General features: G+C 44.2%; 1 protein-coding gene across 7 annotated transcripts in view; it reads left to right on the plus strand.

The window, feature by feature from the left end:
* Positions 1–22,843, plus strand: part of Skap1 (src family associated phosphoprotein 1) — a 295,053-nt gene that overhangs the window by 251,791 nt on the left and 20,419 nt on the right. For 4 of the 7 annotated variants that reach the window (XM_006534508.3, XM_017314838.1, NM_001033186.3 and 1 more), the window contains 2 exons: positions 6,990–7,037; positions 14,765–14,865. In XM_006534508.3, coding sequence (XP_006534571.1) covers positions 6,990–7,037; positions 14,765–14,865 — 149 coding nt within the window. The remainder of the gene's footprint in view (positions 1–6,989; positions 7,038–14,764; positions 14,866–22,843) is intronic. The other 3 variants (XM_017314839.1, NM_001177899.1, NM_001177898.1) reach the window with 1 other exon arrangement.

Genomic DNA, 22,843 nt, shown 5'->3' on the forward strand with positions numbered 1-22,843 from the left:
AGCAGGTGAACATGCTTTGTGAAGGATGTTTAGTGTAGGCAGGCATGCTGGTCCTGCTCTGGGTGGGGCCTATGGGAGTCCTCACTGTGCCTATGGGGAAAGCCGTGTAAATGCAGCTTCCTTTCCCGAGTGCAATAGAAAACTGAAAAGAATATGCAAAGTATACCAAGTCAATACAAAAAAAGTCTTCCTAACCAAAATAATATATGGGCCATCAAATTAAATGTGTGACATCACATTAGTCATGAGGTAATTAGCATTTACTCTATGGCTAGCGCTCTTGTCCCCAAGAGGGAAACCAGAGCACTCAAGGTTTTCAGCCAGACCACAGAAAAAAATGTTAGTCCGGGCTGGAGAGATGGCTCAGCAGTTAAGGACACTGGCTGCTCTTCTAGAGTTCCTGAGTTCAATTCCCTGTACCCACAGAGTGGCTCATAACTGTCTACCACAGAATCTGATGCCCTCTTCTGGTGTAGAGACATACTTGTAGACAAAGCACCCATATACATAAAATATATAAATAGAGAGGGATTGGGGGGGGGGGGGGCTGGAGAGATGGCTCAGAGGTTAAGAGCACTGACTGCTCTTCCAGAGGTCCTGAGTTCAGTTCTCAGCAGCCATGTGGTCGCTCATAACCATTTATAGATGAGATCTGGGGCCTTCTTCTGGCCTGCAGACACACATGCAGGCAGAATGTTGTGTACATAATAAATAAATAAATCTTTTTTTAAAAAAAAAGTTAGTCGTAGAAAATATGGTTTATATTCACTAGGATTCTGAGATTCTTGTTGAGAATATAGGGACCCTTGAGTTTTAGGATTTCATCTGTAGTAGATTAAACTTCAGAGAATGGCCTAAATGCAGTATGAAAGCCAGATGTTAAAATAGAAGGCTTTGGAGCTGGAGAGGTGGCTCAGTGGTTAAGAGCACTTGCTGCTCTTCCATAGGACCAGGGTTCAGTTCTAAGCACCCACATTGAACAGCTCACAACTCCAGCTCCAGAGGGCTTGATACCCTCTTCTGGCCACCTTAGGAACCTGTACATGCTATACACGTGATACACACACACACATACATATATATACACATACACGCACACACATAAAAATTAAAATAAATCTTTTAGAAAACATTTTTCTAAAAATTTTCACATCTTCTTTGAAGTGACGTTAATCTGCAGATGAGCGCAATCCCAGATTCAAAATTCCATATAAGGGCATTTTTTAATCTGATCCTGCATTATCTGGGCCCTCAAAGCTAGAAGCCAGGAAGACATCTGAGACCACTGGAGATCACTGCCCCAGAGGGTTACTACAGACCCAGAAACCAAACTGCTTTATAGTAAAGCATATAACTAGGTTTCTTTTTAATTAGAATCAAGTGGAAACAACATTCTGTAGGATTATCTTCCCCCCTGCATAGCTGTCCAGACACACAGGAAGAAGGAACAGTGATAGTTAAAGATCTAAAGAAAGAAAAATGCAAACAAACCCAAGCCCAAAACACAAAACAGACGAAGAGTCGGTGTGGTCCCTAGCCTTTTTTTAGTTTCTTGGCCTCTTTTCTTCCTCATCCCTGGTTGCTCTGTGTATGTATCTTGTCTGTCTCTCTGTCTGTCTGTCTGTCACCTCACACTCTTGAGCAGCAGCCATGGGGGCCCGCTGGAACCATGCTGTTTCTTCTCCCTAGCATGCCCCTCTAGTCTCTGCCTGGGAAGTGCTGCACTCTGCTCAGGTGCATCCACAGATGGGACACCCTCTCCACCACCACTGAAATTAAGGTCTGTCTCTCACCGTGCTGATTTGTAGTCTTGTCTCTCTACCCAGTTAGCAGGTACTCGGTTATTATTTGTAGAATTAAATTCTGTGCAATCCAATGGTTGGTATTAGCACAAACTGAGTTTAATATCTTGCAGATCAACCATACCACAGAGATTGGATGGAGGGATTGAGAGGCAACAGTTAAGATTACCCAATACACACAATACACAGCAGAGAGTAAATGTGTTCTTAGCCTCCTGCTCATATGTTTTATTGTTGTGTAGAGAGCTGCTATGGCATACAGGGGTCTATGCCTGGTCTGGCCTTGCCAGGGAGTAACTCATTCCTACTCTTTTGGATGGTCCCTTTACGTGTCAAGTCTCCCTGTATTTCTCTTGCATCTGTCACCACAGCACCTTGACATCTGGCTGCACATTAATACGTGAGGCATTTTCTTAAAGCTGTTATTGTCACTTTCTGTGTGGGGAAACTGCTTTTCCCTCCTTTTGATGTAATCATTTTTCTCCTGCTATTCTTTCTGGTATCCGTTTAATGAGTGTCAGGAGTGGGTGCAAGAGCCACACGTCAGAAAAGACTCGGGTGTCAGAAGCAGCTAGCACCTCGCTGTCCCTCCTAGGTGGATTCAGTGTCCTGTTCCTCTCAGCCTCTCATTAGCGTCCCTGATACTGTGCCAAGAATGTTGATTGAAATCGAGTCTCCGGATACTGAGGCTCATTTGTGATGCCCCATGGTTCCCTCACATGTTCACACAGTTAACAGAATCTTCTTCAACTGTTTTCCCAACTGAGATGAGATATTTGGGGATCAAGTGGAGCATTTAATGTAATAAGTGGGCAGTAATCTTCAGAGGTTAATTTGTTTAAAGCCTGTGTGAGATTGGGGTCCCATATGCCCCGTTAGGAGCCAGGACCATTATAATCTATTACTATTTAAAGTTGAGCTAGCACATAAATTTTAATTCTCTCTTAAATGAAGATGTATTTCCATGGATGTAATGCTAAGATGCCTAATAATATTCTTAGAAAGAAGTCCAATGAGCTCTTTAACCTAAAGAAATGTTTTTGTTTCAAAATTGTCTTTTAAGATGAAAACCTCAGGCCAACAAGATGCCCCAGTAGGTAAAGATGCTTGTCATGTGACCCACACAGTAGAAGGAGAGAAACAACTCTCCCGAGGTATTCTCTGGCCTCTGACATACACCCTGATGCATGTGAGCACAGGTGTACACACACACACACAACACATACACACACACACACAATTAATAAGTAAAAACAAAGCTTCTTTGTACAGAGTAACAAAAATAAGAAATTTAACTCCCTAACCCACCTGTCTTTTTAAGCAGAAAGCCTTTTTTAAAAATCCCAGTTACATAAACATTGTCTTGACTTTGGACCTTGTCAGATACCAGCTTGGTTTCACAGAAGGGTCTGAAATCAATTGTATCAAACCCTCTCAGTCTAAGAAGGTACCAAGAGCAGTGCTTGTCATTAACCAGCTGTAGAAGGGGCGCCTTCTACTGTGTGACCCCAACCTCTGTCCTCCACTGTGTGAAGAGAGCCCATCCTAAGTCATAGGACCCCAACCTCAGTCCTCCACTGTGTGATGGGAGCCCAGCCTCAGTCCTGCACTGTGTGACAGGACACCATCCTCAGTCCTCCACTGTGTGATGGGAGCCCAGCCTCAGTCCTCCACTCTGTGATGGGAGCCCAGCCTCAGTTCTTCAGCGACTCCTGAGACACAGCCCACACCCAGCAGTAAGAAAGCTTCTTAATGGGAGGCCAGTTTCAACCACCAGAGGACAAGGTAGCCAGAACAGAAGTGGGGACCGGAGCTTCCCGTTCACATCCATCCCTGTAAGGCCTGGTAACAGTGGCAAATCATACGCATACTTAATGGCCAGCATTTTTCTTTCTTTCTAGGTGACTCCAAAGTTACAATGGAAGTCAGAGAGTCTGTTCTGAGACTGAATAATGCACATTTCTATTTTTTCCATTTTTTTTTATCATGACTAGATTAAGTGCTATTGCCTGAAAGGATAAAGGAATCAGGTTTTAGTTTTCATTTTTATCATTGCAAATACATTTACATTCTCCTTTTTTTACAAATGCAAAGAGCAGGCAGGCCACTTTCAATAATTTATTTTAAAATCAATGCTAATGAGGTTATGTCTCGTCAGTGGCCGAGTTTTACAATAAAGTCTGATTTATTTAGAAAAGATCTTTGGTGTAGCTTCCCATCTAATGGCGGTGGGAAGGAGGTGGAGTAGCAGGCACGGTGACCCTCCAACTTCAGATCCAATTTGTAATTCACAGCGGAGATCTGACCCAATTTACATTGATTAGACTTGGGAGGAAGAGACAGCTGCGCACGGACAGCAGAGGTAGAATAAACGCTCTCTGTAAAAGTGCCTAAGCACAGCACATTATTGGTCCTTGTGATTGAGTTGTCTGATACCAGGAAAAGAGCCGCTTGCTGTCCAAAGTATTGGGCATCGCTACAAGAAGGATGCACCAACTCACGCTGTAATATTGTCAGTCCTATAAAATCGGCCCCACAGCAAAAAGGGAAAGCATCCTAGCGGAGGAGAGCAATAGAAAGATGATGTGAAAAGAATGGGATTTGTTTCTATGTGCCCAGTTCCCCTACATTTGACGTCATGCCTCCCTTACCTCCTCAGTCTTTGTTCCTTGAGGTGAGGCTGAGAAGCAGGGCAGGCAGTGACAGGGAAAGCCTACTGCTGGACTCGACACAGAAATAAGAATCCTTTGAAGGGCTGGAAGGTTGGCTCAGAAGTTAGCACTGGCTGCTTCTCCAGAAGACCAGGGTTCAAGTCCCAGCACCCACATGGCAGCTCACAAATGTCTGTAACTCCAGTCCAAGGGATCCAACACCAGCACTGGGCACGCACGTGGTATACATGCATGTACACAGGTGGTATATTCATACACGTAAGATAATCAACTTTTTTTTTGTTTGTTTGTTTGTTTTGTTTTTTTCTGAGACAGGGTTTCTCTGTATAGCCCTGGCTGTCCTGGAACTCACTCTGTAGACCAGGCTGGCCTTGAACTCAGAAATCTGCCTGCCTCTGCCTCCCAAGTGCTGGGATTAAAGGCGTGTGCCACCATGCCCAGCCGATAATCAACTTTTTAAAGTAAGATTTTTTTTCTAAGGGTGCCTCCTCTTCCACCGAATTGTAGGGCAAGCATGTGAACGTGCGTATCTTTAATCTTGGTAACAGGTGAGTTATTTCTCCAGAATGTTAAACTCTTAATTTTGTATTTTTTCTGAGTATCATTTTTATAAACATAAAATCAGGGGGTAGTTTGTGTTTCTTTGTTTGAGACAGGGTCTTACACATAAGCCCAACCTGGACCCAGACCCACCTGCCTCTGCCTTCTAAGTGGGATCAAAGGTGAGCGCCACCACAACCCACTCTAAACTCAGGTATTCTCAGTGCTCTGGAGTAAACTAGCACTTTTCATGCTCTTTCTGCTCTCCTTTGAGCTTAGGATTTATTTTCTCAAATCTGACATTTTCAAAAAGACTAGAGGGAGACTGTCCCCTGGCCATCTCCTCAAAGATCCCATTTGTGGAGAAGCAAGGCAAGTGTATGAAATAAAACCTAGGAAGAGGCAGCCAAGTGTGCTCAGGAAAAACTGAGTCACCAGCTCTCAACCCATGGCTGACTGTGCCCTAGCCTCTGTGTGTGTGTCTGTCTGAATGACTGACTGACTGACTGACTGTGGGTCTAAAAGAAAAAAGAGAGGAGGGCTAGTTGATGGAAAAGTCATTGAGCCTATTTCTACCCCATATCTATGTATACATATGTTATAATTCTGTCTCCTAAAACAGGATTATTAAATGTGGCTCTAATTCTCATACTTTTGTAATAAAGACCCAGTTCCTATTGTATCATGTAGTATGAAGCCCGAGATGAAACAGGTTAATGAGGGTAAGAAACTCAGGCCAATCACGTTGTGACTTTGGCCATATAAACACTTGACTGGAGTTAGACACTAGCATTGACTTAGAACCCATTGTGAATCCGCAGCAATTAATTAAAAGACCATTCCATCTGCCCTCAGGAACCTATAGTCTAATGAACAAGGCAGGCTGAATACAACAGTTAAAGAATAAAAATAAAAATAACTACAGGCCTCAAGTACCAGGAACATAAAACTATGTTCATGACCAGCCTCCGATACAGCTGAACAAAAATGGATATGTTAAAGACTAATTAATCACAGAAGGTTTAAAACCCACTTCCAATCACACACACACACACACACACACACACACACACACACACACACACTTACTCTGGATGACTAAAACCAAGGAAGATGCCTCTATGGAGATAATAAATGCAAGCAAGCATTCCACAAAGAGAAGTGAGGACTTACGAAAAGAATCAGGTCTAAAGAAAAGCCCCTTGAGCTGGGCGGTGGTGGCACACGCCTTTAATCCCAGAACTTGGGAGGCAGAGGCAGGCAGATTTCTGAGTTCGAGGCCAGCCTGGTCTACAAAGTGAGTTCCAGGACAGCCAGGGCTATACAGAGAAACCCTGTCTGGGAAAGAAAGAAAGGAAAGGAAGGAAAGGAAGGAAAGGAATGAAGGAAAGGAAGGAAAGAAAGGAAGGAAAGAAAGGAAGGAAAGAAAGGAAGGAAGAAAGAAAGAAAGGAAGAAAAGGAAGAAAAGAAAGAAAAGAAAGAAAAGAAAGAAAGAAAGAAAGGCCCCTTGGTGATCCAATTGGAATTGTTTTTGAAGTTCCACCAAGGCCGGAACCTTGACACGCTTGTCCGTTGACATATCTCTGCAGCCCCCTGTATATTGTATGTGCTTCAAACCCAATCAGGAATAGAAAAAAGGGGAGGAGAGGAGGCCCATTTGAAGGTGCGAGATAATTGAAGGGAGAAAAGAAGAAGAAGAAGAAAATGCGTTAAGTAAACTTCCCTTAAAGGAGAGAATTTCCTAACTAGACGTGATAGCATCGGCCTGTAATCCCAGCTCTTGAGAGGCTAAGGTAGTGGGATCACAAGTTCAAAGCCAGCCTGGGCTCCATAGCAAGACCCTGCTTTGAAACACAAGAAAGAAGAGGGGGTCACTGAGCTCAGAGAAAGGTGACCCCCCTACCCACAAAAGAAAGAGCACGAAGACCGGCTCCCCACACACACTGATGCTAATGCTGACCGTTTGTTCCCTCAGATGATGATGATCTAGAAGAGGATACATGTGGCGCTCATCGGCGACGAGGTATAAGACAAAGTCGCACAACACGGGGTGCAGCAATGTGGCTTCCGGTTTGAGAAGTGGTCCTCAAACACTATCCCAAAAGCCCAAAATATAGTGACTGGATAGAGAAGTGCCTTAACTTTCAAAGCAGACACCCAATCACTTTAACCGATGTCCTAGCACAGCCAAGATTTGTTGTCTTCAGAAGGTGGGAAGCCAAACCAGAATTTTTTTTTTCCCTATCAGTATTTCTTAAATCAGTGCAGTGAAAATAGAATTGTCTCATCGAAGATCAGAAGATTGAGAGTGGAAATGTCTCCTCTCTGAGCGGCCCGGAGATTGCGAGTCGAGAGAGGAATAGAAATGTGTCAGATCTGAAAAGTGAGCCTGGGGTGAAGGATAGAACGACAGAGGGATGCTGACCTCTGATGGGCTGGTTTGATTCCAGGCACATTTGGAAATGAATATGTAACAGGTTTGTTGAATACAAAATTACATCTTATTCATCCCGGACTGTTAGCCGTGCCTCAGGCTCTTAGTGAGCCCATCCCTGGTAAGGTCAGATGCTCTTGGGAGTCTCCTTAAGTGGACCAAGGACTCACTCCTTCACTGTCAGTGAAGTGAAGGAGTGTTGCACGTTGCTTGGGCCACCTCAAGGACATTTATTCTATCAGCAGAGTCGGATTCAAGAGTTATTTAGATATGAGCAGATTTTTTTTTTCTTAGAATCTATGAAATTCGTAAGCTTAGGAGTTCTTTCCCGGTTTCCCTTCCCGCTCTCTGGCTCTTTGCTCATTCTCCTCTTGCCTCCCTCCTTTGCTTTTGACTTTTCCTCTCACGAATAGTCTTCTAGAAAATCCTCTTTTCCCTTTCCGGTCGCTGCAGGAAATAAGTGTACGTGCGAGTGTGCGTGCGTGCGTGCGAGCATGCGTAAGAGGGGAGGCAAGCTCCGGTCTCGATCTTGGTCCTAGCCTTCTACCTTGTGTGATGCGAGCAGGGTCTCTTTGTTGTTTTGGCCCTACAGTGTTTGCCTGGCTGACCTGCTGGCTCATGAACAGCTACCCAGGATTCTTTAGTCTCTTGTCTCCCATCTTGCCATGGAAGCACTGGGTTCACACACATGTGACCTCTCCTGGCTTTTAGATGGACTCCAGTTATTAAAACCTAGGTCTTCATGCTGGCTAGACAAGGGCTTTTCCCCCACTGAGCCATCTTCCCCATCCCTGCAGGAAATGACTCTTCGAGGGTTAGTGAAGGACTCAGGTTTGCAAAGATCCAACTTCTCCCTGGGAAGAGCAAAGACAGTCAGAGGTCATGAAAGCACTCAGGATACCTAAACTTTGAGAATGTTAGCTCCTGATGATTAGCCCATGACATTAAATCCTCTAAAACCAATCTTCCGAAGTTTGGGTTGTGAGCTTTAGCCTTTAATGGCTGAAATCACTCTCCAGCCCTGAAACCTAATTTCTATTCTTTTCTACTTGCCATACAGAAAAATCTGTTGTGACCTAGCATGTCCCAAATAAGGCTTTTCTCTATCTACTTCTGTGTCCAGCATAGGGAGAAACAGCTCCCACACGGACCCCTTGGGTGGGATAACTTCCTGTGGCCAACATTGTATTAAACTCTATTCAGGAAGTGCCAGTGTCCTGGCAAAGTCTGGCTTTCCCTCCCAGACTCCTCCCTCCTCTCATTTTCTCCTGCCTGCCCCTCCACTCAGGCTCTATCTGGGAGATAAAAGGAGATTTATTTCTTAGCTATCCCAACAGGTATAATTCAATTAGGATTTTTTTTTTAAAGAAGTCTTTTGTTCCTCATACATTCTGCTTCCCAAATAGGTGTCGTTAACATCAGGCTAGCTCTAAATATGTTTCTGAGGCTTGTACTTCCACCAGTTATAATGATTGGTGACTTGCTGATTAAAAAACAGGAGGTCTTTTCGCTCTCTCTGCAGAATCTGAGGCAGTGATTTTTATTATTTGTGTTTACTTATTTATTTATTGAATTTATATAGTGCCTTTCCTCCAAAGGAGCTATTGAAACTGCAGCACATATGTAATTTCCCAATGTCATCTCTAAGTTTTATAACAACAAAATATAGAGATCTGGGGGAAGGGCTAACAGCCTGAATGAAGGCATTTAAAAGGCTGGGACAGAGTAAATTCTTGGGTCACAGATGAGCTATGTACATATGTGTCTTTTAGTTTTTCTCAGGTGTCATGTGTTTGGGAGGGAAAGACCTGTCCCGGCTGCCTTCCCACCAAAGTGCTATGGCTGACACATCTGAGGACTCTTCTCTATCCCGCAGACCCTGTCACTTGATGCTGCACTTTCTCTGACAGAACTGCTAACATTTTTCAAGCCTACCCCCAGATCTTATCCAAAGAGGGAGAGAGGAACAGAATTCAGTTTATCCTTATTGAGTGTTAATGACCCTGTAAGATGCAATTTCTTTTATTTTATTCTGTTACCTAGAAAATCTATCACAGCCTTGTAGTATTGATTGCCCAATCTATAAAGAGCTTGCTTTACAGCGTGACTGTTAGTAACATGGTTACTTTAATGAGTGACTCTTCAACACCTCAGATTTTCTCTAAATTCCAGCTTGGCAGTCCCACAGGATCTAACATTGACAGTCTTTAGTGGTGAGATCATATTTTCCTGCTTTGCTGTGAGAAACTTCTGGGTAGCCCAAAGCAAGACTCACTGTGAGCTGTTGGTATAAAATTTTCCTTTGCTTGGGTGTGCCATACTGTAGAGACAAGTCACCCTTAGACACATAAAGTTGCTGGCCAAAGAAGATCTTAGAATAGAGCTCTCCTTTCTCTCTCTCTCTCTCTCTCTCTCTCTCTCTCTCTCTCTCTCTGTATCTGTGTCTATGTCTCTCTCTGTCTCTTTGTGTTTCTGTTTGTCTCTGTGTCTCTGTCTCTCTGAGTGTCTCTGTTCATTTCTCTGTTTCTCTGTGTCTCGGTATATCTCTGTCTCTTTCTTGTGTCTCTCTCTGTCTTTGTGTGTCTGTCTATCCTTCTATTTATCTCTTGGTGTATCTCTGTTCCTCTCCCTCTCTTTCTCTCTCTCTCTCTCTTTGTGTCTGTGCGTGTGTCTGTGTGTCTGTATGTCTCTGTCTTTCTGTCTCTCTCTGATTGTGGGCAAACCAGGCTTAGTGCTTAGTCTTATAAACATGGAGTCATGTCAGAAGAGTGGTCTTTCATAGGCTTTCCATCCTGGAGACCCTCTGTCAGCCCACTGTGGTGCCTGCTGACAGAAAACTCCTACACCAAACAAAAGGGAGCTACATGGGCTCCTGTGGCTCTTGTCCTCTGTTTTTCCAGGACCAACCTTGAGTTGAGCATCACCCACTAACATTTTAACCCAATCAAAGGAGCCGATGAGGTGAGAATCAGGCCCTGTGATTGGTCTCCACACATAAATCATACTTACAAAATTAAGGAGCATAGTAATTTCATAAGTCAAGGTGAAATGGGCTTGAACATAATCAGATGGTATGGAAAATGAGCAGAAAAATATTCTTCCTGCTCTAGTGTCACAGTGAGTGGCACCTGGCAAGTTTCATCGTATTTCTGAAATTGTTAATAAGGTAGCAGTGGGTGTCTGCTTTGAGTGTACTATAACATGGTGGCCCCTCCTGGCTTGGCTTAGACTAGAGCATTCGAAGCCACTGTTTACAGAGTTGGCCCAACTCTCACTGGGCCCTACTGTGGTCAGGTTGTTTTCAAGGCTTTGTATGGTGTCCCTAATTTAAACAGCTGTGCCTAAGACCAGACCTCATTGACACAGCCCCCCCTTTACTCATCAAGAAAATGTAAACACCACACTGACCTGCCTTTAGCCTCTTTTCCCTGCTCACAGCTTTGAATTCTGAAGCTATCCCATGCCCCCCCCCCCCGCCCCCGCCCCCAACAACTAAGCTGTAGGAGATCAGTCATCTTCTGCTGTGCCTGAAGACAAGGAGGGCTAGATAGGTGTCCTGGTCCTTTTACTAGGTGCTGCTATTGACTCTGTCACCAGTAACACCAGCCTGGACTCCATAAAAGGAAAAGAGCCCATCCTGGTCACAAAGAATCTGGTGTGAAACAATTCCTAACAACCACCTGGGAAATGGAGAAACAATTCTGTCCGCTGCTCTTCTTTGTGATAACTTTGCTCACTTGAAGCTTAGCCTCCCTCACAGGGGATTAGAAAGAACAAGACACTCCCATTCCTACCCCCACCCCACCCCACCCCCATTTTCTCTAGAAACACTCCTTCCCATCTCTGCTTGCAATTTAAATGCAGCGATCATCGCCATTAGCTCCCCTATCATTGTAATTGTTGTTAATTGTTATAACTGTTTTAGTTATTAGTGTTGTCATTATTGCTCTAGGTCCTCTGTCTGTTTTATGCTGAATATATTAGAGCTTTTGCTTTTGAATTACCAGGCTTTGTTTAGTGCAGAGTTCCTTTTTTTTTTTTTTTTTGGAGAGACGTTGAGAAATGCTGGCATTAAGCTTTCATTCTTTTGTCTTTCATTCCAAATGGACAGACTAGAAAAAAAATAATTAGATGGACTAATGTCCTCAAAATGAGAATGAGGGTGTTTTGAATTAATTAAGTGGTCAGAAGATTGCATCATTTCTGACTTAGGCTGTTCCCAATGTGGTGGAGACCTAACTGAGCCAAAAATCTAGTTAGTCTACAGAGGCAAGACTTGTCCTCAGGCTTCTAACTCCCCTCATTACCCTATAGGAACCAGTATCTGCCCTCATCCTTGTTACCATCCTGTCTGAGGGTAAGCAAGCCTGGTCTAGGGCACACAGCGGAAACTCATGGTGCAGACCTGCAGGCCTTCAGACCCTTCCTAAGGCCAAGCTTCAGGAATGAAGTCTTGCTCAGCCTCAGCTCCTCCCAACTTGAAGATCTTTCTGTGACTCTCAGCAGGTCAAACTTTTGTAGACAGCTGAAGCTTCAAAGAATCCTCCCCTGACTGCTAGGACTCTGCTAAGCTCCCTCTTATACATAGCATCCTCAAGTTCCTCAGTCCTGAATACTGGTATGGTAACTCTGGTCCATAGCACCTCCCCAGCTAGAGGGTAGCCTTGAGAGCAGGGACTGTATATGACCTGTGTGGAATCCTCAGTATCTAGGACAGTCCCTGGTTTTATGCACGGGCCTGATGGATGCCAAGGAATGAAGTTGCCTGCACACATATGCATAAATATGAATCTTATAAGTTAAACAAAGATCTTGTACTATGGGGGTCCAATCTTATCCAGCTAAAGAAGGTCTCCCTCATTGATCTTCTTAATACCAAAAGACTCTGTGGGCAGCGGGTTAACTACATTCCCCAGGTTTAGCCTTATTCTGCTTGACTGCTCAGAGCTGTTTGTCATGGTCCTTAAGCGTGGGTAGGGCTGTCTCCTGGGTTCCTGAACACCAAAGGCCTTCTGTATTCCTCCTGTCTATGGTTGATTAAATCTGTCTCCCTGTCACCCTGCACCCCAGCTCCCTGTTTTGTTTGTTTTGTTTTGTTTTGAGCTCCCTGTATTCTCTCACCCTATAGCCCAGGCTACTCTTGAGCTCACCTTATAGTCCATCTGGCCTCAAACTCAAAGCAATCCTCCTGCCTGAGCCTTCTGATTGCTGGGATTATATAGGTGTGAACTACTCTATCTGGTTTGCAATGTGTCTTTAGCTTAGGTCTTTCCCCAGGTGGTCTCCTCCACCATTATTGAGTCGTGGTAGGAATCTCGTATCTATCCAAAAGGTACCTTAGGAGCTGTCTCACCCCCAAGCACACTGTGAAGATCAGAAACTCAAAGAGATAATGCACTAGGCCAGAGAGTGCCAAGGTAGCTCTGCCAGTCTTCCCACCATTCATAAATAGCCAAATTGGGGTTTCGAAATCTGTTTTTTATTTAAAAAAAATGTTTTTCCCTGTCACCTACAAACCCACAAAGAATATTAATGCCAAGTGGCTTCTCGTTCCTAGGCCTAGTCAAAGTCTCAGGATGATTTATAAACTCTCTTACAACTGAGAATGTATGACATAGCCTCTGGGGAAACTACCATCACTTTCTAAGGTTGATATTTCTCTATCATTTCATGCACTGATGTCCCCAAAAAATATATGCTTTCTCTTTTCAACAGTTAGCGTTTTTCTCCCAATATATTTTTCTTCCCAACGTGTTCTTCAGTCGATGGCAGGAGGTTTCCTTGGCAGTTACTTCTGTATGCTGCCCTCTATTGTCTGCCGCAGAGACAATTCTCTGTGTAAAGAAAACACGCGGTCTCTACGGTTGACATTTTTATTTCTGTTTGCAATCTGCTCTTTTACCCAAATGAGCCAATCTCTCCTCTGCTTTCGTGCACTTTAAGATGCCTAATAAGAGTCTTTTACAAAGACATACACAGATCTGTTCCACTGCGCCTGTCTAATTTGAATTATTCATAAGTTAGGAACTAACTGGGGAGGGAGCAAGCACAGCCAGGTCCTCTGTGGTGCCTCCCTGACCATTCGCATCCCATCTGTTGCTAGTCAAGAGCAGCCTTAGAACCATGGGTGCTCTCGAGAGAATCCAGACAAATCCAGACCAAGTAGGAATCGGTGAGATAGAATCCCTAGAAATCACATGAGATTTTTTTTTTCACTCCATTTTTCAAGACAGAGTGTTACAGTGAAACCCAGGCTGGCTTAGAATTCATAATCCTCCTGCATCAGCCTCCTAGCTAAAAATCACACCAGTTTTTAACTATATCTCAGGACTCCTGAGTCCCGTCGATCAAATCTCACCTTTGGAAGGTGATTGGCTCACAGGTCTAGTATAGAATATTCTAAGAAACTCCAAGTGTCCCTGGTCCAGTGGGCATTAGCTCTCCCACCATTCAAACCCCCGCATGTTCGCCCACTGTGTCCGATGGTGTTTAACCTTTCCGGGTAGAAGAGGATCAATACAAATTCTTCATTGTTAAGAATCGATGGCTGTCCTGTGGCATCACTGCCATCTAGTCTGGCTGAGGAGCCCAGTAAATCTCTCCTGGGCTGTCTAAAGCTTGGTTTGGTGTCTTCAGTTGCTTTCATTTTTAATGCAGATCAGTTTGGTTTCTGTTCCCCGGGGACTTGCAGATAAATCTTGGCAGACATGTTCAGGGTCTACAAATGAGATGCTGGAAAAGGGCCAGCCCACCCAGAATTTAGTTGTAATGGATGAGACACCCCCACGGCTCCACTTGAAGACCGGGCTATTCTGTTCAGTATTTATTGGTGACTACCTCATGAGGTACCTGGGATGAAGCTCCTGGGTAACAGAGGAGGCCAGTATGTGAGGCGTGATGATGCAGAAAGGTGCTGGCTGACTCAGCCTCTCTCGTGGACAGGCAGAAGGATCTGTTCCTCCAGATACATAAAGAAGAGATGCACTCCGGTGTTTGGATGCCCTGGATCAAGAAATCTAGCGGGGAAACATCTTTGTGCTGCTTGTTTGCAAACCAACTGAGAAATTATGTGCCTGGTTTTCTTCTATTAATAAACACATCTATTACCATATTGTTGAGCAGCACTCCTACTAGGGGTGATCTGTAAATATTTTATGCGAGTTAATGATCTCGTCCTCCCATAGTCCTTTGCTCTGAGTGTTTGTCATCTGGGGCCCCCTGAATCTTAAGTTTCCTGGAGGCTGTATCAGAACCCCGGTTTCCATTTGCAGCCAAACTGATTCCTTTCATCTTTGCTTTCTCTTCTCTTTGATCAGTGGACTATGCCGATTATTACCAGGGCCTATGGGATTGCCATGGTGACCAGCCGGATGAACTGTCCTTCCAACGGGGTGACCTCATCCGCATTCTGAGCAAGGTAAAAATGTAGACTATAGGGCTTGGAGCCGAAGCTATGTTTTTACTCCTGTTAGTATACTTAGTGTAACCAGAATGGTCCCACGTTATTACACCTCGCTCTGTATATTACATGGCTCTCCTTACACACAGATCAAAATTCCCTTTAATGTATAATGGTTTGGAAAATTTTTTGATTAAAAATTGAAGCCCAGGAATCATTTTTCTCACATTTAAAGGTACACTAAAGCAAATTTAAATATATATAATGAAGTAGATACAATACTAAAATTATGCCCGTCAAAATTTGATGTTTTCTGAGAACTTATGATATATAAAGGTCACACTATGTACATAATTTATTACCATATAATACTATTGAAAACATTCTGGCTAGGTACACTAGATTTTTATTTCATTTATAGATAAATGAGACGATAATATAATTACCTGGGGGAGGAGGAGTCAGAACCTGTTAGCTCAATTGATTTGAGCCAGTGCTGATAAGGCCAACCTACTGAATTCAATTGCACACAGCCCCGCTAACTTTATTCTCTTCCTCAAGCATAAGCAAGCCAGCCCTAGACTCAGCTAACACATGCTATTGTTGATCATAAAGCAACAGGGCTTTATTTAAAAGGGATAGATTATTGCCTGTCTATCATAAAAGAATTTTCTGGAGTTGCAGGCTACAGTTTGAGGGAATTATTGATCATCATCCTGTAAACAACCAAAAAAGACCACATATATTATACAGCCAAACTAAGACAGCACGTCTTATTCCTAAGAGAACTTATCACAGAGGCTGTTCTCTATGCAGCCCGTCAATATCTACAAATACAGTTTTGAAATGGGCATAATGTGCTCTTTAATTGGTGAGCATATGAACGTCACAGAGGATTACGAGAAACCCACTGTCCTGTGAACATCGCGTTTGCCGTTTCTCTTATTCTAGGACCGGTACTACTTATGCTAAGGGTCTGTTTGTGCTTGAGATATTCTGGGAACTCCTTTACAGAAGACCAAGGGGCAGGGGAAATGGCTCAGTGGGTAAAGGGACTTGCTGCCAAGACTAAAGACCTGAGTTCAGTCCCAGAGACGATGTGGAAGGAGAGGACTGACTCCTGAAAGGTGTCCTCTGACCTCCACAGGTGCATTGTGGCATACACACACGGTAAATTAGTGAATAAAAATATAATAAGATACAAAATGTAAAACAATAAAATAAAATGTAGTAAAAAAAAAAAAAAAAAGAAAAGAAAGAAAGAAAGAAAGAAAGAAACAAACCAAGTCTGACTCCAGATGTCTTCCAGGCCCCTTTAAACAGTAACTAAATTCAGACCTTGCCCTTTGCAGGAAGCTAAGGGCTTTGTAGGCCCTGCTGGATGAAATCACGGTGTTCTAGTGATTTCTCCTGCAACTCTAACTCAGCACTACCCTACCACAATTTCGGTGCAGCTCCAATACACCAAGAATAAATTGGAAGCAGAGAAGGGAGTGGACACTGGCCTGATTGGTATTTCAAATGCCCGAAAGCAAGGTTTGCTGTGTAATAGAATTTGTGTACATTACTGTGCTGGCATTACGGGGTAATCGAGTTACCCACTCAGGTGTGACCAGGCCTCTGTTTGCCCAGAGCCTGCAGGTGAACAAATTAACTGTTTACATTGTCTGGAGGTGCCTGCAGCAGGAGGGGGGGAGTGCAGAGCCAGACTGGCGGCTGGCCTTCTCTCTGTCATGATTATTTTGTTTGTTTTACATGTCTTTTGCCTTTGTTAATGGCTTCTCACTGGGGGTCCCTTCCCTCCAGTTAGATCTAAGGGGCTGTGCAGTGACCTGTCCCCTTATAGAGTGGTGTGTGGTTACCATGGCTGTGGCATTTCTATGAGATGCCTAAGAACATTAGACTGGTCTTTTAAAATCAAACCCCACCTCCCTTCCTCCATGACTACATGCTAAGGCATCAGAGTTTAATTCAGGGGAAATGCCTCACTGCCTTTATTCTGTCAGCGTCTTTCTCCACTGTTCCGGAAGGTTCTAAGTCTATCAGTATCTCTGCCCCCTAAGCAATACCAGGTGCCTCTCTTCCTCATACTTAATCCCTGCAAATCAGAGGAGGAGACGAGAAGGTTGTAGTTCAAGGACCATTCCTTCTGCAAGCTTCATTCTGTTTAACGTCGGCTTGGGGAGCATCTGAGATTGGATTTACCCTGATGCTATTACCTAACTCGATCAGAGCCCTTGGACAAAAAGGAACCTTAAAAGACCTCCCTTCCTATTTGCTTGTCTCTAAAAAACACAAATGAACCAATTCATACAGATAGAAAAGGAGATTCTGATGCCATCTAGATGCTCAGCCATTCCCCGCTCTCTGGAATTCTCTCTCCGGCTCTTCCTACCTCAGCCCCAGCTGGCTTCCTTGGCTGGAATAAAACTGCCTCCCATACCTGGAGCAAGAGAACAAACTGACGCACACTGAGTTTAGTCCGAGAGAATGGTGTCTGGAGTACTCCGTATTTCTTCCCTGCAAAGGCCAGTAGCCTCTTGGCTGAGCAAGAAAGGCCTCTGTCTAGAACCCTGCCGAATGTCTCCCTGCAGGATGCACGACACAGCTGTGCAGCTCAGCTCCATGGAATTGTTTCCTCACCTGTAAAATGAGGGAGTTGTTTCTCCCACCCTAGATACTTTCATTCTGAACACAGTGGGCCTGATGTTGCAAAGCTGCTCGAGAAATCCACCCAGCATTCTAGTGCAGCTTTAATGACTTGCTCCATTTGATCGACAAGCATTCCAACCGCCACCTGTCTTGTCTTCACCCCCATAGGTACAACTGGTTTATCCCTCTCAAAGTAAAACTTAACAGTGCTGAGGATCAAATCCAGGGCCTTATGCATGCTAGGCCCTGGATGGTCTACTACCAAGTTAAATCCATAGCCCTTCATTAAGAAAACACTGTGGTGGGCGTGGTGACCCTTGGGAGACAGAGGCATGCCGATCTCTGATTTTGAGACCACCCTGGTCAACATTCTGAATTCCAGGACAGCCAGGACTACATAATAAAGAAACCCTGTCTCAGAAAAAAAAAAAAAAAGAAAGAAAGAAAGAAAGAAAGAGAAAAGAAAAGAAAAGAAAAGAAAAGGAAAAGGAAAAGGAAAAGGAAAAGGAAAAGGAAAAGGAAAAGGAAAAGGAAAAGAAAAGGCTGCAAGGAGAGAGCCTGGAAGAAGGAGACTCAAGGCAGGGAAGTAAGATGAGCATTTAGAAAGGGGGAAGATGCCAGCTTTTAACCCTGGACTGTCCTTGATGGCCCTGCTGGGATCGGGGGATGTTTGCTTGCTTGCTTGCTTGCTTGTTTTATTTAACATGTATTGGTATTTTGTCTGTACATATGTCTGTGCCCTCAGAGGCCAGAAGAGGGCTTTGGACCCTCTGAGACTGGAGTTACAGATGGTTAATGGGTCACCATATGGGTGCTGGAAATTGAAACCGGATCCTCTGGAATGGTAGGCAGTGCTCTTAACCATTGACCCAGATCTCCAGCCCTGTAATACACACACACACACACACACACACATACACGATACATTATATATATATATATATATATATATATACATACATACATAAATATAGTACATGATAGATAGATAGATAGATAGATAGATAGATAGATAGATAGATAAAGAAATGTACTTCATAGTTATCCAAACAGCCTACCACTTGTCCTATACTCAGGTAGGTTATTTGTGTAACCTTGAAAAAAAAAAAAAAGCCGGGCATGGTGGCACACACCTTTAATGCCAGCACTTGGGAGGCAGAGGCAGGTGAATTTCTGAGTTCGAGGCCAGCCTGGTCTACAGAGTGAGTTCCAGGACAGCCAGGGCTATACAGAGAAACCCTGTCTCGAAAAAAAAAAAAAACAAAAAAGAAAAAAGTCACTTAAACATTCTAGGCTTTAATGTCCTTATCTGTAAAAAGTAGGATAGTTTCCATTCATAGGGTTGTGGTCAGAGAATGTATGTTAAGGCATATTTACCCCTTAAGTAATGACAACTCCTATATTCTTCCTTCCCATCCACTAACACTACACCAAAAGGACCCTTTGTGTTGGGCATTTCCTTATGATTTCATTAAATCATTGATACAGTAGAGCAAAATGAGGGCCAGCAAGATGGCTCTGTGGTTGAAGATGCCTGCCACCACGCCTGCCCCTTGAGTTCCATCCCTGGGACCCACATGACAGGAAGAAAGAATCAACTCCCAGAAGTTGTCCCCTGAGCGACACATGCTTGCCTGTTGGCACATGCGCATGCACAAGCTGTGGCACTCACACGCACGCACACACATATAAACAAATTTAATTCCTTTTGGATATATATATATATATATATATATATATATATATATATGTAATGAGAAAAATGGTCATACACCAAGAACTTCTCAGAAGCTCCATCGGTTGAGACACAAAATAAAGTTCTCTCACGTAGGTAAGAACACTCACTACCCAGTGAAGAGGCCTATGTGGAAATCCACTGTGTCTTTGTGGTTTAGAAATATCATCACTGACACCAGAAAGTCTCCAAAGCTCTCTTCCAGAAGAGGCCTGAGCCAAGTACCCATCTCAGGAGCAGTAACAAGGACACAGCAGCAGAGAGCCCTCCCGCGGACCGCCCCTCAGCACATCCAAACATTCCGAGGCCCCATGCCGCTTCATGCCCACTTAACTCGCTGACTTCTAATTTGGATCTTAAAATATATTAGAGAAAGATTTTAATAACGAAGCGGATGTGAACATCCAGCGGATGTTCCTGCACTCCTTTTGGGCCCAGAGATTTCTGAGCGGCTTTTGCTGGTAAGAGCCTCTCTTCCTCCCCCTGGAGGAGCCAGGACACAGCGCCAGACACAGCAGGGCGGTTTAGCGCTTTTCAGTGGCTCCAGATTGTGGCGCTGGTGCAGGTCTCCTCATACGTAACGGATCACTCCTGAGAGCCTGCCCCTCGTAAATTACTTCCCACGATGCCGGCGACCACCGCAGAATTCGAGTTTGAACAGAGAAGAGAAAAGGTGTTTGAGAGGCCTGTTCACTCGGCTGCATTTTAATTTCCTTTTCAATCTTGTCCCAATTAATTTCACAGAATTAATCTCACAGAAGCAAACTCGGCGGCACTGAGGCTGTGTGGTTTTAGTGTGGCGGTCGCTCTGCCTGAACATGAAATAGGAGCTAATATAAAAATCCATCTGCTGTGTTTGAAATACACACCGGCTGCCGCTCGGTCCTGTCCGACATTCCAAGCATCAACAGCAGGGGGGAAAGTGATTTGGGGGTTAGTGACCATCAGTACCTGGCAGGGGTTCAACAACAGGTGTACTCCAAAAATCCATTCTGTCTGAGCACCATGCATGACAGGGCAGGTGCTGAATCACTCTCGGGGCGAGGACATGGTGTCCTGGCTTAGCTCCTTGTATGTGAGGGCTGCAAGGGCCCTCTGGAATCCACTCTCCGGCCTCTTAAAGGATAAGTAAGATGCCTCTGTTTGGATTAGAGAAGTCACAAGTTTCCTGTCAGGGAAGTGGCCTGACTTCCAGCCAGCAAGGTTTTCCCTTAGAAAACATTCCTTCTAAATAGCATAGGTGCTTCTGCTGTCTGAGATACCACATCACTGAATGGCCAATGGGAAACAGATCAGTTCTAGAACTGATTTATGGCAGTAACATGAGCGGCCCAGCAAATAAAAAGGAGAAACTTTGTAGGGTGTAGAGGCTCACACCTTTAATCCCTGCAGACTGAGGCAGAAGCAGGTAGATCTCTCTGTTGAGTCCAAAGCAGCCTGGTGTACATAGCAAGTTCTGAGCCGGCCAGGGACATATATTGAGACTGTCTCAAAAACCGAAAGGAAAAACACAGTTAACTGGAAACTAGAAGAGCCACATACCCCTTGCCTCCTGTGGAGGTAAACTGAGCCAGAAGGATGCATCTCTGAAGCTTGGGTTGTGTCCTTCACTGATAAGGCTCTAAGGCCTTATTTCTTTGGGAATCAGCATTGGAGCAACAAGTTGGGCATTCCTTAGGGTTGATACGTGATGGCTTAGCCAGGACAGGAAGGTCTTTTCAGGGCTCTGCAGTGCCCGTCTTTGGGCTGACATCTTAGCTGGTGGAAACAGTGTATCATGAGGCTCTTCATGTGGGTAGATGGACTTTCTATGAACTAGGATAGATTCTGTTACCTGGGATGGAACAGCTGTCTCTGGCTCCCGCTGCCTAAATGTAGCAGGCCTGGCCGGGCATACCTGGGCTGTGTTAACATAATGCCTGTTGTAAGGGGACTTAAAAAACCCAGGGGTTTCTTCCCCCTTACCTCCTTAAAGGACTACTTAAGAATATAGACCGTTCTCTTCCCTTGGGCTGTTCCTTCCTTCCTTTCTTTAAAAAAAAAAAAATCTGTATATTATTTGAGAGAGAAAGAGAACGTGCAATGATATTTCCTCTTTTAGGTGTGTTTAGTTGAATGTGACAACACCGCTCATAAAAACCCCTAAGTTAATCCCTTCGATTGCTTTAAAGGAAGGATTTATTTATTTATTTATTTATTTTTAATTTCAGGGCTCTGAGGGAAAGGAGGTGTTTGGTGACATCTAGTGTCCATTTAGGACTTCCTCAGGCGTCGTACCCCCAGCTTGACTGAGTGGGGGTGGGGGGATGGGCTAAGGTTATTTGGGAGGTAATTTGGGAGTCGTAAGTGGGGAAATATAGGCCTGGGGCACAGACTGCCCAAACAGTGTGATGAAACTGATCAATGCCTGTCAAAGAACTATTATTCACCTCTGACCTAACCAAAGGGGTAGGCAGGGGTAGACCATCAGAAGCTATCTTTTCTTATTTATAATGGCATGGGGGAAACGCAGAAGGTGTCCCCGCCACCCCATTGCATGTTAACAAGCAGGTCAACACCGTGCTGTGATGACGAAGATGATGATGGTGGTGGTATTTTCTCTCATTAATAACCCCTTTGGGAAGCAGGAGTTAGGGGGATGCGAATGGGATTTGGGGTCAGCTGGAAGGCAACGGTCATACACCGGTCAAATTCAGTGGAGGCCATTCCTTTCCCCCAGACAGGAACCAATCGTCTAGAACAAACCCTGGCAGCCTCATTCCTTGCAGGTAATTTTTATAAATGAGGGGATACCCATTCCAGGAGAGGACAAAAGGGAGAGGCTGCTTGTTTGTGTGCACGTGCATGCACATAGGCCTGTGAGCCCATGTTTGTGTGCCTCTGTTTGTGTGCACGTGCATGCACGTAGGCCTGCGAGCAAGGGGCCGACTGCACGACAGCCCTGGCCCCTTGGATCCTGTCTCTTTCTTATAAAAACCCTTTAAGAGAGAGAGGATACAACTGCAGTTTTCTCTTTAATCTCCTTATTTCTAAACTGTTGTCCTAGACAGGCTCTTTCACTTTCAACACACACACACACACACATACACACACACACACACACACACACACACACACACACACACACGCACACACCCCAGAGTCAGGTAGAAAGTCCCACACCAGATGTTTACACAGAACCATATAAGCCATGAAGGGGTTAGGTTAATGCTCAGAATTGCCCAACGCTTTACAAACTCCAGCATAAAAAAAAAAAAAAAAGCCAGCCATTTATTTTGCAGTGAATTTATAACAAATGCTGTTAAAGGCTTCGTCTTTTGACAGAGGTAATAATAAATTCACTGTTAAAGACGGTAGTTTAATTCCTTACACCTCCAATACTGCACAGAGTAAACCATATTCATCACCGAGTAATTTTTTACCACATAAATCTTTAAAACTAACCGGCGAAGGCTGTTGAGACTGAAATATTGTGAATTTATTAGATATGCCCATGTAGTATTGGATTCAGAGGTTTCCATTCGAATATATTACAGGGGAAATTTGTGTCTTTAACTGTGACATTCCCTCCATTTCCTGCCGCCAGTCCTATAACAAGCTGCTCCTCCA

This window comes from Mus musculus, chromosome 11 (assembly GCF_000001635.26).
Source record: "Mus musculus strain C57BL/6J chromosome 11, GRCm38.p6 C57BL/6J".
Taxonomy (NCBI): domain Eukaryota; kingdom Metazoa; phylum Chordata; class Mammalia; order Rodentia; family Muridae; genus Mus; species Mus musculus.